The 21494-nt window shown below is 44.5% G+C and overlaps 1 protein-coding gene across 1 annotated transcript in view; it reads right to left on the bottom strand.

Moving 5' to 3' along the window:
* MREG (melanoregulin) overlaps positions 1-21494 on the bottom strand; it is a 57967-nt gene that overhangs the window by 27809 nt on the left and 8664 nt on the right. Inside the window, exon 2 of the mRNA XM_033113026.1 lies at positions 11406-11565. Coding sequence (XP_032968917.1) covers positions 11406-11565 — 160 coding nt within the window. The remainder of the gene's footprint in view (positions 1-11405; positions 11566-21494) is intronic.

The following is a 21494-nucleotide window of genomic DNA, read 5'->3' as shown; positions in this document are numbered from 1 at the left end:
TCATGAGCCATGTGGCCTGCCACTTGGATTGCAAAACCATCAAACGGCACAGCTGACTCCTGCACTGTAAATAACATGCTCACGTGTTAACAATCATGTATAAACAGGTAGCTGGGGACAAGGCATCCGAATCGAGAGGTGCTTTCATAACAAGAAAACTACAGTGTCCTTCTTTCCAGAATACTTTGGGGATTTTAAGTCTGAGAGGCAGCAGGTCTGGGCCCCCCCTCAGAACGGAGTGGGTACTACCATTTCCCCCAGGTGTTCAATCAGAACCAGAAAGCAAGCTAAGCTGTTCTTATGGACCACGCCTCATCAGCCTTCCTAAGATGCCCCAGCTGAACACATCTGCTCCATGAAGTCCCAGGACACCAGCATCCAGGGCTCTCAGGGGCCTTGTGCAATTAAGAGCCATTTGCCATTATTCCAAGATGAGCAAGACCAACCAAAGGAAGGGGCGGGACAGGAACGGTTGAGAGGATGGGGGAGGTGAAAAAGCAAACAAACACAGCTCTGTTCATTACCATATGAATTCACAGGCAGTCGGAGGGGAAGCGGGCTCCAGAGAAAGAGCCTGATTTATCAGAAGACTCTTACAACTTTGAAAAGATAAATACCAGCTGACTGCTTCACTCACATTCTGCATTAGTCCATTTTGGCAGGATTCCTCAAAGCTTGCTCCAACTCCTCCTAAACTCTCATTCACTCTCTGCCCCACCCCTCTCCAGCAAATGCACAGTGAAACAAAGTGGAACCTTTTAGAAAGACTCAGAGAAACCGCCCCCAACAGAGTGTGCTACGAAATAACAGGGAGAGAATTTTATTTTGTATGCAGTATATGTATATGAAGTAATACATGCATATGATCTAAAATTGATTTCAAACAAAAGACCATAAAAGTGAAAGGAAAGAAAAACCTCCCTCTCTCCACCCTCTCACTCACTCTCTTCTAACCTCCCAGCAGTCACCACAGCTAACAAGCTCATAGGTAACCTTCCAAAAATGTTACAGCTATATATTAGCATACATATGCTTTTATACAACTGGGATTTCTTTTACACAAGTGGGAGATTATATATACCCACTTAGCAACAGATCATAACTATCTTTCCAAGTCAGTACCTATAAATGCTACCTCATTATTTTTTAAGTTGTATAGCATCCATTAGTATAGCTATTTATGATATATTTAACCAGTGCGTTCATTGGATATTTTTATTTCCAGATTTTAACTTTCCAAAACAATAACATATCTTTGTGCGAATATCCATAGGTTGGACTGCCAACAGCAAAGCTGTCGGGTGAGTTGATTTCATTTAGATTCCATACTTAGGCTACTACTCCACCTTTAAAAGAATTTCAAACTGGTGAATGGAGCTAAAATGACTTTTGAGGAAGCACAAGAGCTATTTTGATCACAAGGGATACGATTCTGGGGCAACCACTTCCCGTGGGCTCACTTGTGTCTCAGGCAAGAGAAAAATGCAGATCTTTACTGAATGCTGGCACAGTCCCTTCAGGCAGAGATTCCTCAAAACTCAATTGCCTTGTCGGTTTCTGTGCCCTTGGTCCCGCTTTATATATTAAATTATAAATCAAGGAAATGAAGGAACCTTCAATTGGAGACGTGTAGCTATCTATGGGCACAGAGATGACATCATTATTTGATTGGGAAAATACTGTCAAGAGGTCTCATGGGAGATGATGAGATAGCAGGACTTGCTGAGTCTTGGCAATGCATTAAGTTCTATTTACAATAATCTGTGTGTTTCACTCTGACTGCAGTGTCTAGAAATCCCTATCTTCCATTCTTAATCTGCTGTCTCTGTTTGGGTGTCTGCCTAGCCTCTTCATTAATCTGAGTCTTTATCTGAAACACCTCTGTTGCTCTCAGCCCCAGATTTACCCACTGTTACATTATTCTGGATTTCCCCTGACTACACAATCTGCCGCCTGCCCTCCCAAATCCCTGTCCAAGACTACTGTTCACCCAGGGATGATGTTCAGAAATCTCTATATACCACCATCAAGGGGCAGGGTGTCCTAACCAAATGACAGGAAAAACTTGATACTGGAGATGAAAGCACCAGGTGATCACATCTGGAAGATAATGGCAGTAGCATAATAGATGTAAAATACTTAGAGCAGCACCTGGTATACAGTAAGTGTTCCATAAATGTCCGCTGCCATCGTTCTCGTCTGATTCCTTTCCACCAAGCCAGCCACCTTCTAGTCTGGTCACTGGCTTCCCTTACAGATTCTAGCATAGGGGAGAGACATCACTGACCCACCCAGTGTGTGGCCCACCAGGTGGTTACATGCATTTGGGTTTATATGGCAGTCTCTTGTGAATTTGCTTAGTGTCAGTAAAATTCCCTATGATGGTTAATGTTATGTGTCAACTTGGCTGGGCCACAGTGCCCAGATATTTAGTCAAACATTATTCCGGATGTTTCTGTGAAGGTGTTTGTGAATGAGGTTCATGTTTAAATTGGTACACTCCATGTAAAGCAGATCACCCTCCATAATGTGGCTGGACATTAATTAGTCACTTGAAGGCTTTCGTGGAACAAAGACTGACCTCTGAGCAAGAAGGAATTATGCCAGCACCCTGCCTTTGGACTTGAACAGCAATTCTTTCCTGACTCTCCAGCCTGCCGGCCTCCTCCATCAGATTTTAGATTCACCAAGCAACCACCATTGTGTGAGCCAATTCCTGAAAATAAATATCTCTTGATAGATGATTGATAGACAGATAGATAGGTAGATTGATAGATAGATAGATGATAGATAGATCCTGTTAGTTCTGTTTCTCTGAGAATCCTAATATACCTCCCAAGTTCAAATAGCTCTAGGTCCCCTGAGAAAATCAAGTTCAGAGATGAGCATAGCTGATCACCAGATCTTGGGCAGAAGTGACACCACCCATGGTATTGGGAGTCTGTGAGCTTTGCATGAACAACCAACGAGCCTCCTTCGGGGACACACCCATCATGTTGACCTAAGAATATCTGTGAAACTAGAAGTGGGTCCTTACTATGGTGAAAGTAGAACTTCTAACTTAATGGCAATAGAAACCATTTAGTTCTCATATGAGTGGAGAGGTGGGGTACCTAGGAAAAACAATAAAGAATTTCCTACATTGTTGACACTAAATTAACATCAAGACTAAAAAATATTAGCCTTTTGGGTGTTCGAAGAACTGACAACACCTTAATTCCAAATCAAACCTACCTGACTTAACATTAGACATATCAGTTACTAATAAAATGCACCAATTAACACACACATCTGGCAGAATCTGAACTTTTGTTATAACAAAGCCTCAAATAGATAAGAATATATTTGAATAACCTAGATACCTTTGGAAAAACAATTACACATTGAAGTTTACTTAAGAGAGAAATAAGCTGGACATCTTTTCTATGAAGTTCTATGCCTAAAAGCTTATTTTACCACCTGATTGTTACGATTCACATTTAAAATAAAGGACAAAGAAAATCATTCAGCTGTCTGGCCTAAATCCTCAGACCCTGTGGCTCTCCATCTCCACTCCATAGTCAAGTGCATTGAACCCTGAGTCAGAAGCCCATTTCTATTTGAACTCTATAAAGTCACTTAACCTCTTTGTGTGCGTGTGTGTGTGTGTGTGCGTGTGTGTGTGTGTGTGTGTGTGTGTGTGTGTTTCTCGTTAACAAATAGTTCACCTACATCAACAGACTACTGTGAGAAGCCAGGTACTGCATGTAGGAGGCAACGTAACTGTATGGCAGGCAGGCATCTCTGATGATCTCACCTGTTCTAGGAACAACCAAAGCCAACACTGAGGTAGGTTACTGGAGGCTTAACTTGATATCAATCCACAGTGTTTCAAATTTGTAAGCATTACACTGTAATTTTTAAAAATTACAACGTTTGAAGCAGCTTTACGGTTTCAGTTTCTTCTCAGGCCCAGCTGAACTGTGCAAGTTCTAAAAAAAATGAATGGAAAGATACCATTCCTATCAGCAAATTATCCTGCACCCATGCCTGCCAATAAATATGTACCTTCCTTCTGGAAATTTCTACCATCACAAGCACAAAAACTCAGGAAGCTCTGAGGTGCAGCAATTTGTTGACAGTGACGTTCTAGATACGGAGAAAGTTGGCCGGCTTTCTGCCCTTCTCCCACAGGCACTGCATTTCCCTAGAGGACCCCAACTTGTTCTCCATCCTCTCTATTTCACTGACCCATCAGTACTCTCAAGGTACATTATCTACTGGTTTTCATGTATTTTTCTGGGGCCAATGAGGACAGAGCCTAAAGAACAGTAAAAGGTAGAGGCCTGGCCATTTTACTCTAGTATATGGATGCCCAGAAAAAGAGTAGAATCCAGGTACAAAAAGCCCAGTTTTCTGTCCTCTCCATTTCCCTTCCATGGCCAAGCAGCTCAGAGGGAGGCTTTGCCAGACATCAGCCTCTCCCAGGTTTACGTCCCTAGTGCTGGTGGTGATTCAATGGTGGTGACTGGCCCACAGTCCCAATTATATGGACTTTACGTAGATGTGAAAATTGATCAATTTGGAGCCATCGCTGTTTTACTGACCAATTTGGAGGTTAAGAAAGATGATCTTAATAACAAGTGTTGGTGAGGATGTGGAGAAATTGGAACCCTGCGCATGGTTGGTGGGAATGTAAAATGGTGCAGCCACTGTGGAAAACGGTATGGAGGTTCCACAAAAAATTAAACATAGAATTACTATATGATCCAGCAATTCCACTCCTGAATATATACTCAAAAGGGTTGAAAGCAGACTCAAACAAACTTTTGTACACCTATCTTCATCGCACTATTACTTACATGAGCCCAAAGGGGAAAGCCACCCAAGTCCATCGATGGATGAATGCATACAAGATATGCCATTTATACACACAATGGAATATTATTCGGCTTTAAAAGGGAAGGACATTCTGACACCTGCTACCACATGGATGAGGTCGGAGGATGTTATGCTAAGTGAAGTAAGCCAGTCACAAAAAGATAAAATTGTATGATTCCACTAATAGGAAGTACCTACATTAGTCAAATTCATAAGAAGAAATGGTGGCTGCCATGGGCTGGGGGCAGGGGTAATGGGAAGTTGTTTAATGGGTAAGTTTTATTTTGGGCAGATGGAAAGGTCCTGGAGATGGGTGGCGGTCACTGCTGCCCAACAATGGGACTGTACTTAATGCCACTAAACGGACACTTAAAAATGGTTAAAATGGCAGCATTTATGTTATACATATTGTACCATGACTTAAAAACAGAAAGGTGATCACACGTCCCAGCTTGTCTAGGGCAGTCCCAATTTATACCTTTGGCCTGGCACACCTGGTATTAGCTCTCCCCTTTCCTCTTAGTTAAGACCTTGTGGGTGTGTCACAAACTGAACAATAAATGGTATGACAGTCCTAAGGTGAAATAACTATTCAGTGTCATCAGCTAGAACATGGCAGCGGTATGACTCTCATCCCCAAATCTGTCTAATCCCAAAGCCCATGTTTTTCGCCACCTCACGTCTTACTGCGTGCACGTCTAATGATTTCCCCCAGCCTACATCAAGTTTTCCAATATTTATTGCCTCAACTCGATTTACATAGATGGAGCTCTGATGTGCCACCTACATAGTAAGAAACACTGATTACTTTATTACCAATATCCAGAATGTTGTCTGGGGTGGCACAATGGATTCTCATACCCAGAGCAGTGCTTGAGATGTCAAAAATTCCTAGCGCAACAGCGTCTGAAGCACATTGCGTGCAGTGCCCAACACAGATTGACGTGAAACAAACACCAAAGCCACTCTGTGATTCAGCTGGCACAGGAGTAACCGTCGACAAATCCACAGACCAGAGTGTCCACTTGAGGCAGAAAGTCAGCATCCATTTCGTCACTTTCTCTTTGACCAAAAAGATTCCACTGAGGCTTTTTCTAAGCTCACTAGAGAGATCGGGGCAGTGTTTCCAGTCATACAGGCTTCCGAGTCATACAGACCGAACTACGATCCCCATCTCCCACTCATTTCTTACAACACCTTGTACAGACGCCTGAAAGCCTCTACTGTTATATGTCAAAAATGCCTCCTTCATAGGGTCACTGTGAGGATTCACTATTTGTCTGAGAACATGCAGCACGCTGCTTACCACATAGCCTAATAATAAATATTGCTACCTAAAACAGAGGATAAGATCACTTGATTCTCAGATCCTAATAAGTAAGTGTTTTTATTCTCGCCCCCTCTAACCCAAACAGTCATTAGCAAAGTAAAATAAAGAATAGCTGCATTCAACAGTCCAGATCATCTGGACCCCAGAGAAAAAGGCCTCGGGAGGGACCCAGAATTATCTAGAGAACTGCTTCACTTTTCCACTGTTATTTTGCTCCTTCATACTTGTAAAACATGCAGTCCTATCTCCTGTGGGAGCCAGTGTTCGCTCCCTTGTAGAGAAACCAGTAGGCCCCACCAGAGCAGGCCCCGTCCAGGGCGTGGAAACCAACAACAGGGTAATGCAGAGCCAAATGGGAACCTCTTGTCTCCAAGTGCTTCGGAATTATGTGGCTGGTACAGGATCAATTCAACCCTCTCTCCCGCTTCATCACTTCCTCCAACCGAACATTGCAGTCGGTTGTTTTACCCCTTCTGGCAGTACTAGGTATATGACAGGCTAAGTGTATAATCCAGACACTGCAAACAACCCCTGGGAAGGTCTCTTGCTATTTTAAACTTTTTATAGGAACTGTTTATAATGCTCAGCGACACTCCGCAAGCAGGGAGTCCTGACGCTCAGAAAAGCAAACTGTAGAACAGGAACAGTCTATGTTTTTGCCTCTGTAGTTTTAAAAAACAGTAACACTTGGCTGTTCCCCAGGGTTCAGCAGAGTATGGTTTCACAGGCTCACTCCAGCCACACAAGCATGTGGTATTCACGTCACATTGCTCAGTGACAGGGAGGCAGGCACTCATCATGAGAAGTACATACATTGCTGAGCATGTAATGATTTAATAATTTTAAAAGTAAACACAGAATTGCTATCCCTGCTATGCCAAATAAACATCACCCATTCTGAACCAAAATGGTGCTTACATGTGTTTATGAGAATGATTTTTTAACATTTATTTTCTTAACCAAAAATGTAATTTTTCACCAGAGTAAAAATGTTGATATCATGCATGTACAGGCTCCTAAAGGAACTATTAGTGAACCATCAAGAAGGGACACCAAATAACATAGGCCAGAGAACATTAAACAAAGTAAAGAAGGGATGGAAAAGGAGCAAGATGAAACATCTTGGCGAATAAAACAGAAGCCTGGGGTAGGAGTCACAATCAGCTGCAATCACCATGGAAAAGCATAACTTGGGAAAGGTGTATTACGTTCCAATCAGGAACACTTCCTGAAACACGATCCTCAAGCAAACATAGCTCTCGTTACCCTGAGGTGAGAATGCCTTTCCTATGACTGGCACCAACAAGTCACAAAAATAGGCTTTGGACAGATAGGCTCATGCATTTTGAAATCTACACTGAATCACAGACAGTATCTGTTCCTCCTTCATAATTTCATACATGCTGCTCATTATATATTATGTCTCTGGATTCACAAAGCCCAGATTCAAATCCTGACTCTACATTTTCAACTGTGTGGCCTAGACACATAGCTTCAAATAGGAATAATAATAGTACCCATCGCACTGAGTTATGAAGAAGACGTAGTAAATACATGTAAAGTGATCGAACAGTGCCTGGCACTATTTTCATTATTGTTAAGATCTTGGAGGATGGGCCAGCCCGGTGGCTCAGGGGGTTGGAGCACCATAGTCCTAATGCCAAGGTCAACGCGGGCTGCCGCAGGGCTGCTGTGTGCTGTCACGGGCTGCTGTGCTGCTGTGGGCTACCGAACGCTGCTATGAGCGGCCAGTGGCCAGCAGGAGTGGCCGGCAGCAGGTGAGAGCTGCCGTGAGCTGCTGTGAGCGGCCAACCGATGCTGGTGACCGACTGCCTCAGACGGGGGGAGCGCAAGGCTCATAATACCAGCGTGGGTCAGGGAGCTGTGACCTACACAACTAGACTGAGAAACAACGGCTTGAACCAGAGTGGTGGGGGGAGGCGGAAGAAGGGGGGAAAAAAGATCTTGGAGGTATGATTAAAATTATTGATACAAATAAATAACTAAGATGCAGTGATATTTCATTAACTATTATCAAGCTCCCTAGAACAGGGTGTGTTATGTGAAATACAACTAGTTTAATAAGAATGAACGTAAGGATAATGATTTAGTGCCATGATTTTGAGGTCATTTACTACTGCTTAGTCAAACATAAAGTATTTTACATCATTCAAAGACAAGAGTAATAACTTTTCCACTACTTGGAGGTCTGCAAATGCATGATTTCTTCTGCTAAAAGTCTGTTTTCCACTAGTTTCCAAAGGCTTGTGTAAATGAAAAGTGAATTCTATTAGATTTAAATAATGTTCCTCTTTACATTTTCTGACACTGCAAGTTCCTTTAAGTTTGTGCTTTTGCTTCATTATTCGCTCTCCTGTATGTCTTCTTTTCTGATTTTTTTTTCAATTCGGTGAAAACACTGCAAATTTAGCCTTAACTATTTGGAGCCCTTCCTCCACCAGCTTCAGATTCAATAAGGAAATGTAAGTAGTACACACACAGTTTTGAAATTATTTTTCATTTTTCAGAGAACTCTGAATATGGTGGGTCCTGGGTCTTGCATGCTATTGCTACTCAACGAAAAAACATAACTTGCTTAAGCTTCTAAACAGAACCCTGCAAAAATATCGTGGGTTCCTTGTTCCTTTAGTAAGCAGACTCTGTTTTTCTTTCAAAACTAAAATCCTGTTGTGTTAAAATGTGTACCAATTCCATCCTGTATGGAAAAGAAAATAAGCAATACTAGCAGATATGGAGCTGGTTCAAATTTAAAACACCCCTCACTAGCCTCCTACTTGCACCTTCTAAATTCATGGTGAATTCACTTTGCAATCACACTGGACAAAATAACAACAGTAAGTAGTAGCAATCCTAGTTGCAAATGTTCCTTATAGATCAGTAGCCCATAAACGTATTTTGTGGAGCTGACACATTTTTTTAATGTGAGTTATCATTTAAAAATCTGGACACTTTATATATAAATTTGGATTTTCAGTTTCTCTTAAAAATCAAAAGTTCTGGCACTTCCTAAACCACATCCTCCGCATGGCAAACAGTTATCTGGAGCTTGGCAGCTGCTCCCCTTAAACACAGAATGAGCATCCAGTGCCACTCAGTTCTGCACCCCAAAGTGCTTTTCCTCGGTTCTTCTCAGGAAGCACTGTGACAATTCCATCTTAAATGCACATGCTCTTTGGTCCAGCCTGAAAAAACTATAAAAGTCATACAAGTATACACAGATATCCACTGCAGCACTGCTTCTGATAGCAAAAATCTTGAATCAACTTAACCATCAATAGGGACTGGTTAAATGATGGTAAATCCACCCAAGAGAATACAGTCGGCCCCCAAAAATACTAAGGTAAATCTAAGCATGTTGAAATGAAAAATTGTCCAAAACATAAGTAGAAAGAAAGCTAGGTGCAGAACAGTATACAATGAATAGATCTATTAATATGCACTTTTATATTCATTTCACATTTGGGGAAGAAATATAAGAAACCTTTTTTAACCATATGTATATATTATATATATTATACTACATATATTAATAAATATAATACAATTACATATAAAATATGTACATATCTTATATATAACACATACATACTGTGTGTGTGTATATGTATATATATATACATATATGTTTATTTATACTTAAAAAAAGAAAGCACCATGAACAGAGATATTTAAAATTATTTAATGTATTATTATCATGACATCTATCTATTATTTATTTGACTGTCTACATTGGTTACAGAGTTCCGTTAGAGGTAAGCTTGATTTCATTTCTCAGGCAAGGAGAAGGAAAAAAGCTTCTGGATGAACCTTAACACAGGTCTAAGAATAGCACAGAAATGACACAACAGACCACTTTGGAAGCTGTGTCTATTCAGAGTGCTTTGTAGCTCATGTTGCCTCCTCTACAGTCTTTTCAAAAGTGAAGACAAATATGGCAGAGAAGCTGGAGCTCCTCCAGAGAGAGCGGCAGGGCTCAGCTCCAAATACCCCCTTCAAGCCCCTTTCACATTTGCATGGGGCCCTGGAGAGAGAGAGAGAGAGAGAGAGAGAGAGAGAGAGAGAGAGAAAGAGAGAGAGAGAGAGAGAGAGAGAGGTACTATATATTATTGCCCTATTGCTGTTACTGCTTTAGGCAGAATGGAGAAAGAAGAGGAAAAAAAGAGAAGTAGTTCTGTTCTCACCAGCAGAAACCCTAATTGGTCAGCCCAGTGCAGTAGGGAAGGATTGGCTCTTCCCTTTAACGAAAGGGAAAACAAGGTCATGTATTCCTGTCCATGTGCTCAGGAAGGACAGCCAGGGTGGCTGTTGCTGACTGGAACAGGCTTTCTGATGTGCTTCAAGTGTTACCAGTTAAGGAGGGGATTGTGCTGGGGACTTGGGACGCCAGGGGTAGTGCAGAGCAGGCCACAAGTGGGATGCTATGGCCCTGAGTTAAACCCTGTGAGCGCTATCTAGCAGAAACTGGCCCTATCAGCACTCCACACGCACGGAAGGACACTCAGCAACAGTTCATGTTATATTGTAATATACGTGGTACTATAGTACTACCTTTGAAATAAAGGAGAACATAAAACATGACCCCCTTCGTTGTTTTCTCTTTACTTATTAAGTCCTCTCCTTTTCATATTCTAGCATTCCAACACCAATAACTTTGGATTAAGAGTCCAAGAAGAGTGGTTTCAAGCCTTATCATAAAAATCATCTCGAATATGGCAGATATGCTGCTGTCTGATCAATATGGACAATTTAAGAAGCTATAAACAGAAGAAAAGAAAAAAACTAATTCAGGCTCCACTAATTCAGAATTAGTGATAATACAAAGTACCCTCCAACCTTCAGTCTAAATCTTCTAACCATGGCTTGCTAAACAACTGGAAAGCTTCGAGAGGGACTGGTTAAGCCATTTAAGATGGTAAACTACTTTCACGATCTTCCACAGCACCGCTTTGCTGTTTCTGTATTATTGAAATTTGGATCATTAAGGTAATAATGAAAAATCAGTCTTATCTGTTTATCAAGCAGGTCTACCAAGACCAGCTATAATTAGCCACTATATACTGTTAAAATACATGCCCTTCAATTCAAACATCTCATCCTTCATTCTTTTCTTTAATTCAGGCTGGTCTTCTCAGTCACTGCTGTTTTTTACTGGACATTAGCACCTGCACACAGCAAGCTCTCAAAAGGTGCTTACCTCTGAATCTTTGGCCTGCTGATTACGAACGACTATCAAATTGTACAGGATTCTGTCGTCATCCGCCTCTGTATGGGACACATCGTGAGGCACACTCCACAGATTCTTTTCATCATCCCTTGCCAGAGTTGCTCCAAATGAAGAATATGGATTGCTGTCACTATGATATAAAAAAGGGGGGGGGGCATAAGCATTTTAGAATATATATAATTATATATTATATAATATATATATGATGTATATGTAACGTAAGTAAAATATGTGTCATATAATACATTATATATATGTGTGTATATATATATATATATATACACACATATATATATATATACACACATATATATATAACAAAAAGGTCTGAACTGTCTTTAATAATTAAGCAAACCACAACAGACAATTAAAAAGTCACTTTAAAAACAGCGGAGAACAGACGTAACCAGACACCTGGGCAGAGGTAATTTTATTACTACCTTAAACATGAAATTTAGCACTCAGTACCCCGGCAGCTAAACCCAAAAAAGGAAATTCAATGGGGAATAGAACACTCGTGTGAGTAAAAGACAAAAACAATCACCATGAAGAAATGAACTTTTTACTGGCTCTGAATTCAAGGAAGCACAGTACATTCAGAGTACAATGGTATGCAATATCTACTGAATTCCTGACAACAAGAAAGTTGATAAATATGCATATCTAAATACCTCCAATGAATAATGTGGGATGTTGAGTAAGAATTTCAGCTGTCCCATTTTGTACGTTGGTTTTATGAGTTTCCCTTTCTAAGGCAGTACCCATATTTGGACTTATGGAGATGAGAGACACAGCGTCACAGCTAGACACGCTTGTGTACACAGCTTAGTTAACGTCTGTGGGACCGGACAAATAGGGTCACGCTGAGGCTATTCCCTTCATCTAATAATATGTATGAAGCACCAACTCCATGTTAATCACAAGGCCCAATAAAACTGTGAGCAACGCAGACATGGTCCCTGTCCTTGGACCTCACCAGAGTCCAGGGAGGGAAACACATCAATGAATTATCACACGACTGTATCATTAGAAAAGGTGATAAGTGTTACAAAGGGGGAGTTCCGGGAGCCGTGAGAGCTCATGGGGTAGCCGTGAGAGCTGATGGTAGCATTGTGAAGAAGGGGTGTTTGAGATTTACACGGAAAGACAAGAACAGAATTTCAGGCAAAGGAAACAACACATTCAAAGGCCCTGGGGTGGGAGGAAGCAAAGTGTCTATGCATTAGAAGAAAGGGGACATTGGCCAGAGAGTGAAAGAGAAGCTAGAGAGGTAGCTGGGGTCAGATCCACATGGCTTTGTAGGCCATGTTTTCTAACATTGTTCAGAAACGTGGTCTTCACTCCTAACAGCAAAGAAAGATACGGAAGGGTTTTAAGCAAGACTGTGATGTGACATGAACAGTATGACTCCTTTAAAGATCTCTCTGGCTAAAGTGTGGCAAATGCCTGAGAGAAGTCCAGTGGATTTGGGGATTCATTAAGATGCAACTGAGGTAACTCAGGTGACACATGGTCGGTATCAGGATTAGAAAGATGGTGTGGAGCTGAAGAAAAGTACTCTATTCAAAAATGTGAGGAAGATAGAAGCTCCCTGGCTTTGCACCTGGATGGTGAGCGATGCCATTCTCTTAGACAACTAGAATGCCCCGTGGCCATGGGGTGGCAAATACACCTGCAGGTGTGACACGAGGAATGGCAAATGAGGACAGGCAGAAGACGCCCAGATAAACAGACGGCACCTGGAAAGGAGACTCAGTAAATGCCACGTGGGTCGAAGGTAAATGTGAAGATTTAAACAAACATGAGACACTCAGAAGTTGGCACTAAGGAAATCTTGCGACAGGAAGCAAAGTCCCGGTCTCCAAATAGGGGTTCAAAAGCAGGAACCCTCCTAGCAAGGGAGGGGCTCCGGCACTTGGACGATGGTTTACAGATCAGGCTACCAGTCAAGGACTCAAACTTGGGAGAGGCAACCAGTGGACCCACGCGTGAAAACTGGGGAAAAGAAGGGGTGGGATCTTGGAACCCAGGTCAGCAGGAGGACTCCAAGGGCACTGGACATGGTCTACCTGAATCGGGCAGAGGGCTGAGAGACTGGAGGCTGAACAGTGCTCCTTAAATTTCTCCAACTGCAGTTCAGAAGTGTAGGGTCTGGGACGTGACAGGAGGATCAGAGCTACAAGGAAAAGAGCAACTTACAGGGAACCAGACACAGCTCATCCATCAGTTTTCAGAACCACCCTGTTCTCACAAGGCGGCCTGACACCACCAAAGCTGAAACGGAGCCCCATGGCCTGGTCCTTCTTAAGAATGATGAGCCAGCGACAGGTGAGGCAAATGATGCTTCAGTGCCCTGCCCTTTCGGGCTTTAATGAGCAGGTCAAATTCATTCATTCATTCATTCAGTTGTTGATGTAACAAACATAGAACGGATGCCTGTTGTAGACTGGGTGCTGGGCTGGGTGCTTTGGGGACTTGAAAATAAAATAGGACACTGTGGGGACAAAGCCAGGAGTGCAGTTTCCAGGCTCTCGCCCTCATGTGGAAAGGTGCTCATTCGGGTAGTAAATGGCCATCAACTGTGATTGGATGGCCAGTAGCTGTGGCTAGTTGGCCGTCAGCTGTAACCAGTGAGCCATGGGCCACTAATATAACTGCCATGGCTAGGCTAGCAGGAAAATGGGGGCTAGCGAAGAAATGGTGGCTGAGCTAGCAAGAGCGGATTGCAGCTAGCAAGTGGGATTGGTTGGTTGGCAGAGAAGTGAGTGGTGGGTTGCAGATAGTATGGCTCCGGCTTCCTGTGTCTCCAACCCAGCTGCCAGCGAGACTGTAGTGGTATGACTCCCCTATCCATGGCTCCGTGGGTGTTCCTTTTTGGCCTCACCATGTCCTGCGTTCTTATGTGGGGAGCGGGACACCCCGCATGCCACCCTGCATGACAGACACTATCCCTGCCCTTAGTGTGACTATAATGCAATGCGATAAGTGAAAAACATGTTTAAAGTATAAACAGAAGGTCATAGGAGCAGAGAAGAAGGTGTGACAAATTGTGTGTGATGAGAAGAAAGCTCAAGAAAGGTTTCATGGAGGTGACAACGTCTAACCCAGACCTGAGGAATATACAGATTTTCACCAGGAAGAGAAGCAAGAGGAAAGGTATTCCTGGCAGAGGGAACAGCACAGGTGCCGCATATCGAGGCTTCAAGCGCCCTCAGGGGTGGGGGGTTCCAAGTAATCCTGCCTGGCTACAGCACACTGTGTACGGAGGGAGGGAAATGCAGGGACATGAAGAAGAAACGGCGATTTGGGGTGAGACAAGGATCGTGCTGGCGTTCAGGCTTTATTCTACACACTGTGACGAGTTACCAAGGGGATTTGGTGCTTTGTCAGCTCCAGATTTTAGAGAAATAACTGCGAGAAGAAGGAACAAGAGGATGCTTAGGAGGCGGCCACAAGAAGGTAGGTGTTGTTTTGACGCCATGCTCTTTGAGGTCCCAGTGTCAGGGGTCCAGGGGCCACTGCAGGGGAGGAGTGGGACAGAAAATGGGTAGGATCCCTGGGCAGAGAAGGAAAGGAGCCCACAAACCAACCACAACAAGAACAGCTGTTCTAGTTACATCTTATTGGTTAGAGTTACATGGAACATTTCTTTGGGGCGTAGGAAAGGTGGAGTTTTATTGCTATTTAAATAAATGCATATGTAACACGGAACATTTGGAAATACTGGTTTGGGTGAAAGTGAACAAGGGTGTGGGCTAAGCTAACAGAAGTGGGAATGAAAATGAGAGGGCGATTCCACCTGCATCTGAGAGGGGGCGCGGCAGCCCTGTGACGGGCAGCACTTAGGCACGAGGGAAGGCGGCAAAGCTGACGTGTGAGGGGGTGCCTTTAACTGGGACATCACGTTGGAAACCACAGCTCATCTGTGAGCCTGCAGGACGTTCAGAGAGGGGTCAGGATGTAGCTCTCAGGAGCCAGGAAAGGGCCACAGACCCAGACTTGGGAGAAATGCACATGCATTTCTGTCACCGAGGAAGCTGTGGGATCAGAGGGGAAGTGAGCAAAGAGTTCGGGGGAAGAGCTAGACTGAAGGAGCAGGGGTGGAAGGGATCCGGAGGGAGCAGGTGAGAACCAGGAAGAGAGAATGCTGGGACAATGAGGAATAGACGCGGATGGACGTCAATCACACGAAGGGCAATGATTCCAGTTCTTTTTGTCTAAACAGACTTTGCAGCCGATGACAAACCACCACTACGTAATGCAGGGCTTTTCACGAGGGCTTCCACATTCCATCCCTCCTGTTACACAACCACCTGTGGTCGGAAGGATGGGTGACCCTGTCCCGCTTTGCAGAGAAGGACGAGACTCTGCAGTTGCTTGACTTCTCCCAAGTCAGGCAGCCAGCTGTCGTAAGACAGCACCAAGTTCCTGATGGAGGGTCTCCAACCAAGCAGCCATGTGCCATAAGACTGGATAACCAAATGCTGTGACGGGATGCACCGACCAACGGAGTGGCTCAGATAATGACTACACGTGTGAAGAGCAAACCTGTACAAACTGGCAAATGCATCTGGGGCTTCTCCTCCAGGCCCCAGGGGCACCGCTTTCACCAGGAGCTGCGACCACGGCTGCTGCCACCACAAGACATGCACCTCTCAGGCAACGAAACCCCGGTACTTTCCTGAAGCCAGTCTTTTGTTTTTCCCCAAATCTGTGTCACTCGTGAAAGTCTTGTCTCTTCAACAAATTGGTAAGTTCCTCTAAGGCAGGAATTCTGGCCAATATTTTCTTGATGCGTCACATCACCCGGCAGGGTCAGGCTCAGAGTAGTTACTTTAGAAGTATTTTGTTGAATGCAGCCCACTACCCTGGGACCCCAATCTGCTAAAGAAATTCCCAGACATAACTCATTGTTACCACTTCTTAAAAATTCCCCTAAAGCAGGAGGTTTAGAAATTAGCCCGTATTTACCTGAATCATCAGTCATAACATTTGACCATGAATAATCTGGCCACTTTTTGTTTAATAACCCACCACTCATTTGTGTGTTTTGAGAAGATTATGACCGCTGCCTCCCTGGGCAGTCCCCCTACCCTCTCACAACCAAACTCTCTCTCTCTCTCTCTCTCTCTCTCTCTCTCTCTCTCTCTCTCTCTCTCTCTCTCTCTCTCTCTCTCACACACACACACACACAAACACACACACACACACGAACATGCACTACTCCAGCCAATGGAAAACACTAGCCACTCTTCCTGACTCCACAAACTTGCATGAAGCTCCATAGGAGATCACCAGCCGCCTGTGCAGAAGAGCTCAGGTCCCCAGACAGGTGCTGCCTCCTGTTCTCCCACATCTAGCCCTGCCCTAATTAGGGGCTGCGTTCCCCTGGCATCCCATGAGCCTCAGACTCTGCCTAGTCACTGACACCCAGGGCACAGTATAAACAGGGAAGAGAACCATGCCTTTCCGCCTCTGGGTGAGCAAGGACTTTCCCTGGTGCTGTTTGCCAGGAGCTCCTGCCTCCTCCCAAGCACGGGACTGGCCCGCTCATCTCTGCAATGCAGCCCCCTCCACTCGGCTCTGTTGCCTCCCTCAACCTGGACGTCATTCCCGCCAAGGTCTTCTTATTCATTCGAGTTACAAGTCAGGTTTACCTGCGACATTGGAAAAGTGGGTTCCTATCACTAAATAAATCATTAAATTAATAATTTTATCAAAATCCCGGTCAAGATGAAAGTGAATGAGGGTGGGAGCTCACTCGTAGGACCTGGCAGAGTCGACCTGGCTCACCAGATCCTGGGTTCTGTGCTCTGGCACGCCATGTCCCTGCTCCTTAAATCCTACACCACCACATAGTCGAGGCAGCAATCCACTTTGCTCTAAAACTTTCAACCCTTAGGGTGGAGAGACCAGAACAAAGAAAAGCCTAAAGCAAAAATTGGAGAAGCAGCATGGGACCCTCTGTGCACATGAGACGGTGGAGGACTCTGGAGCCTACAGGAAGCAAATTCAGTGCAAAGGCCCTGAGGTCCGGGCAGAGACGCCCAAGAAGGAGAGAAGGAGGGGAGGACGGGTATGGAATCAGGAGCTTCACTTTCTCTCCCTCCCCCATATAGTGATTTCTAAAAGGTACTGAAGAAAGTAAGAGAGGCTGTTTTGTCCCTGGCCACCGTCTGCTGATGATAAATATTTTATTATCCTCAGGCATTTGAGAGGTGGCTCTGAAGTTACATTGGAAGCACAAGCTGCTTTTCACTCCCAAAAGGGTAGGATGAGACAGGTCTCAGGTTCCTCTCTCTCCCCCTCGCCCCCATCCCACCTGGAGGCACAAGACCAAATTGCTGGGGAGTCTTGTCTTCAGTGTAGTTAGAGCTGAAGGTAGACCCACCCCTGGACTCGCTGCCTGGTGGCTGCTCCTCAACATGACAGTTGCTTCCAAGAGTTTCCCTGAGTCCTCACTGCCAACAAGGACGTGTGCACAAGATTTGAGAAAGCCCCACAAATACCCTGCACACAAGGCTGGCTGCTGGCACCATCGGCTCAGGTGGCTTTACTGCTCTCCCCACAGACAGGCTGTGTGTCAGTGACCACCGGTTTAAGACTGACGCTCTGAAACAGTGAAGAGATAAAATCTCCAGTACACAGCGACCAAAGCAAAAAAAAAAAAAAAAACCACCTCAAAAGACTGCTTGGTGCCGCCCCCTCATCACCTAAGGCCTACTTCCTCTGATTCCCCACTAGGAACTAGCCTGCCGACTGGGGTCCTGGCTTCCAGCCCTTTCCCTTCTTCCCTCTATGGAAACCTGGTGAAGGACTAGATGAATCTAAGATCCTTACCCTCTCCTTTTCCTCCCTCCCTCCCTTCCTTCTTTCCTCCTTCATTGCTTCCAAGACAGACACTGTGGCTCCCTTCTCTTACCTAGTTAATCCAATGTTTACCATTATTTAACCACAAGTTTAAACACTGTCCCATGGATTCTGGAGCTTTTCTCAGCTCAGCCGCCGAGGCTCACGGCTTCCTTCAGCAGCTGTGGCCTGGCCACCCTCAGCCTGCGAGAAGCAAGATACCAGATACCGCTTTCTGGCACCGCTGTCCGATGTGCTCCCACCCTTCCTGCCATCCCCTCCCATGGCTGAAACAGAGCCTGTGTGATCATGCAGCATATGTCACTTTAAGTGCTTTTGAGGATGGTCCTGACGGGAACCCTGTGACGTGGGCTGGGAAAGCATTATTCGTATTTCTTCCGCTGGGCATCAGGAAGATTAGACCCAGTCCTAGGTCTTGTCTCTGCTTCCATTCACTCCTGGTCACTACATCTGATCTCCCGGCTTTCAATTCCATCCACATGAGGAAGATTCCTAAACCTGTACCTGTATCCCCACCTCAGACCTCTCTCTGGAATCCCAGACTCCTGCGTCTACCTGCCTTCTTCCCACCTCCACGTGGATGTGTAACAGACAGCTCAAGGTCAGGGCGGTCGAAGCCAAGCACCTGATCTTCCCACGAGCAGTCTCCCCACTCGGACGACAGGACGGGAACCCCACCCTTCAGATTGCTCAAGCCCAACCCCTTCAAGTCATACTGGCTGGCTCATCCCCTATATCTAATCCATCGGAAAACCCTAGGGGCTCTACATTCAAAAAATACCCACCTCTGCCACTACCACCAGAGCCAGGACATCTGTGTCTCGCATGAGAATTCCTGCAACAGTTTTTTTTCCCACTGATCTACCTCTTTCTGCCATGACCTCCACCAATTCTATTCTTAACACAACAGCCAAAGTGACCCTTTTGATATGTGTGTTAGATCATGTCACCCCTCAAAAACCTTCCAGGGGCTCCCAGTTGACTCCCAAAGTCCTATCATGGCCCCAGGTGAGACCCCATGCAACACGCCAGCCACTCTGGCCTCTCAGCTGAACCCACCAGTGACACTCCCATTTCAGGTCCTCACACTGGCTGATTCTTCTACCTGTGATGTTTTCCCCCAGGTAGCCACATGCCTCACTCCCTCCCTTCCTTCAAATCTTTGTTTAAACATCAGCTCCTCTGGGTGAAAAAGGTGAAGGGATTAAGAAGTACAAATTGGTAGTTACAAAATAGTCACGGGGGTGTAAAAAGTACAGCATAGGGAATATAATCATCCACGTGGCAACACCTATGTATAGCTCCAGGTGGGCACTAGACAAATCAGGGGATCACTACATAAATTACATAAATGTCTAAACACTATGTTGTACACCTGAAACTGATATAATATTGAAAACCAAAAAGAATGAGGTCCTCAATGAGGCCCACCTTGACTAATGTACTTAAAATCGTAAGCACGCTCCCCTGCCCCTGCTCTGCCTTTTTGTTCTACACATTTACATATCTTCTGATTTACTTCTTATATTTACTGTTTTGTCCACCCGCCCCAAACTAGAATAAAAGCCCCACAAGGACAGGATCTGTATCTGTTTGGCTCAGTGACGCATCTCGTGCTTGGAACAGGACCTGGCACTTAGTAGATGCTCAATAAACATTTGCTAAATGAATGAATTGTTGCTTCTCCTGTTCACAGAAATGAGACGCAATCGCTGTCTCCCGACTCACCGACAAATTCTTAACATTTGAGCTGTTTAAATTTATGAAGGCGGGGCTGGCTCTCAGTCTTGTGGGAGGAAGCAGACAATAAGCACATATTTCACGTCATATAACATGCAGGGCTCTGTAGGAGTACAGGGTGAACATGGCACAGGGTGAGGGAGTAGGAACGCTGTTTGAAGGAGGGAAGAACTTTCTGGTAAAATGACTTTGACCAGAGACCTGAATAAAGTGAGGGAGTTACCCACACAGGTAAGGGGAGGAAGAACATTCTAAGCAGGGAGGGCAGAAAGTGCCAAGGCCCTGAGACAGACGTATGCTTGGTGTATCTGAGGACCCAGGACGAGGCGAGTATGGTGGAAGGATGAACAATTTCACCTCTTGTACTGACTTTAAAATCTAAACCATGCAGAACCGCCCCAAACTGGAAATGACCCAAAAGTCGACCAACAGTCAAAGGGGTGAGCATAATGAAATGTACTATAAAGCAGTGAGAACCACAAACTAAGGTACACACAGCAACTTGGATGGATGTCACAAAGTGGAGATCCCATTTACGTCAAGTGTCCAAGCAGGCAAAACTGAAGTACATATTTAAGGTGCCTACATAGGTGGGAAAGCTATAAAGAAAAGCACGGAAATGTCTGTCACAATGGTCTAGATACAATCAGGGGTGGGGCATGTGGTGACTACAGGAGTATTCACTCTATGAATGTTGTTTATACTGCACAAATTTTTGTACGTTTTTAGTCTCTGATATCACATGTACCACCACCAATTTTTTAAAGGCAAGGGAAAAAAAAATAAGTACAAAGCAATGCAGAAAACTCTTATCACATGCCGGGCAGTACAGAAGTTCATGAGATACATACTGTCTCGTCAAAAGTATTTCCTAAAAAAAAGTACACAAGAATAGAGTACACAGTGTATAACTGGCACAAAACAAATATGTATTTACCAGACTGAAGAGGACCTCAAACGCTAACAGAATAAACTATTTTACCCAACACTTACACAGAACTTACTTTTCAAACCAAAGTATAGTGTGATAAGATCACTTTAAGATATCTAGAGAATAAAAAGGTCTCCAGAAACCTAGATCACATGATGTGTAAGACATTTCATCATGGGAACTTCCAATTTTACCAAGACTGACTAACTCAAGTCACAAAACGGGGAAAGGGATGCTGTGGGTTGCCTAGGGAGACACCTTTAAAAGTCATCCTCATATGACTTTTGAGTGGCTGACGTCTTGGTAAAGCACTTAGCTTGCACTCACTGGACCTGAAGCCGTTCTGGGAACAGCACCTATGCCATCTCCTCTCTCTCCCCTGTCCTTCAAGAAGGTTAAAGTGCCAGCCTCAGAATGGATTCTTCAGGAGCCAGGGGCTCCTTCCTGCAGCAGGAACCCTCTGTGCCTCTGTAGTCACTTCCTGTGAATCACTGTCCAGCCCAGGCCTGCAGGCTTTG

The sequence above is a fragment of the Rhinolophus ferrumequinum genome, chromosome 8 (genome assembly GCF_004115265.2).
Source record: "Rhinolophus ferrumequinum isolate MPI-CBG mRhiFer1 chromosome 8, mRhiFer1_v1.p, whole genome shotgun sequence".
In the NCBI taxonomy this organism is placed as follows: domain Eukaryota; kingdom Metazoa; phylum Chordata; class Mammalia; order Chiroptera; family Rhinolophidae; genus Rhinolophus; species Rhinolophus ferrumequinum.
The sequence above is the reverse complement of the archived record's forward strand: the minus strand, read 5'-3'. Positions and strand labels throughout refer to the sequence as shown.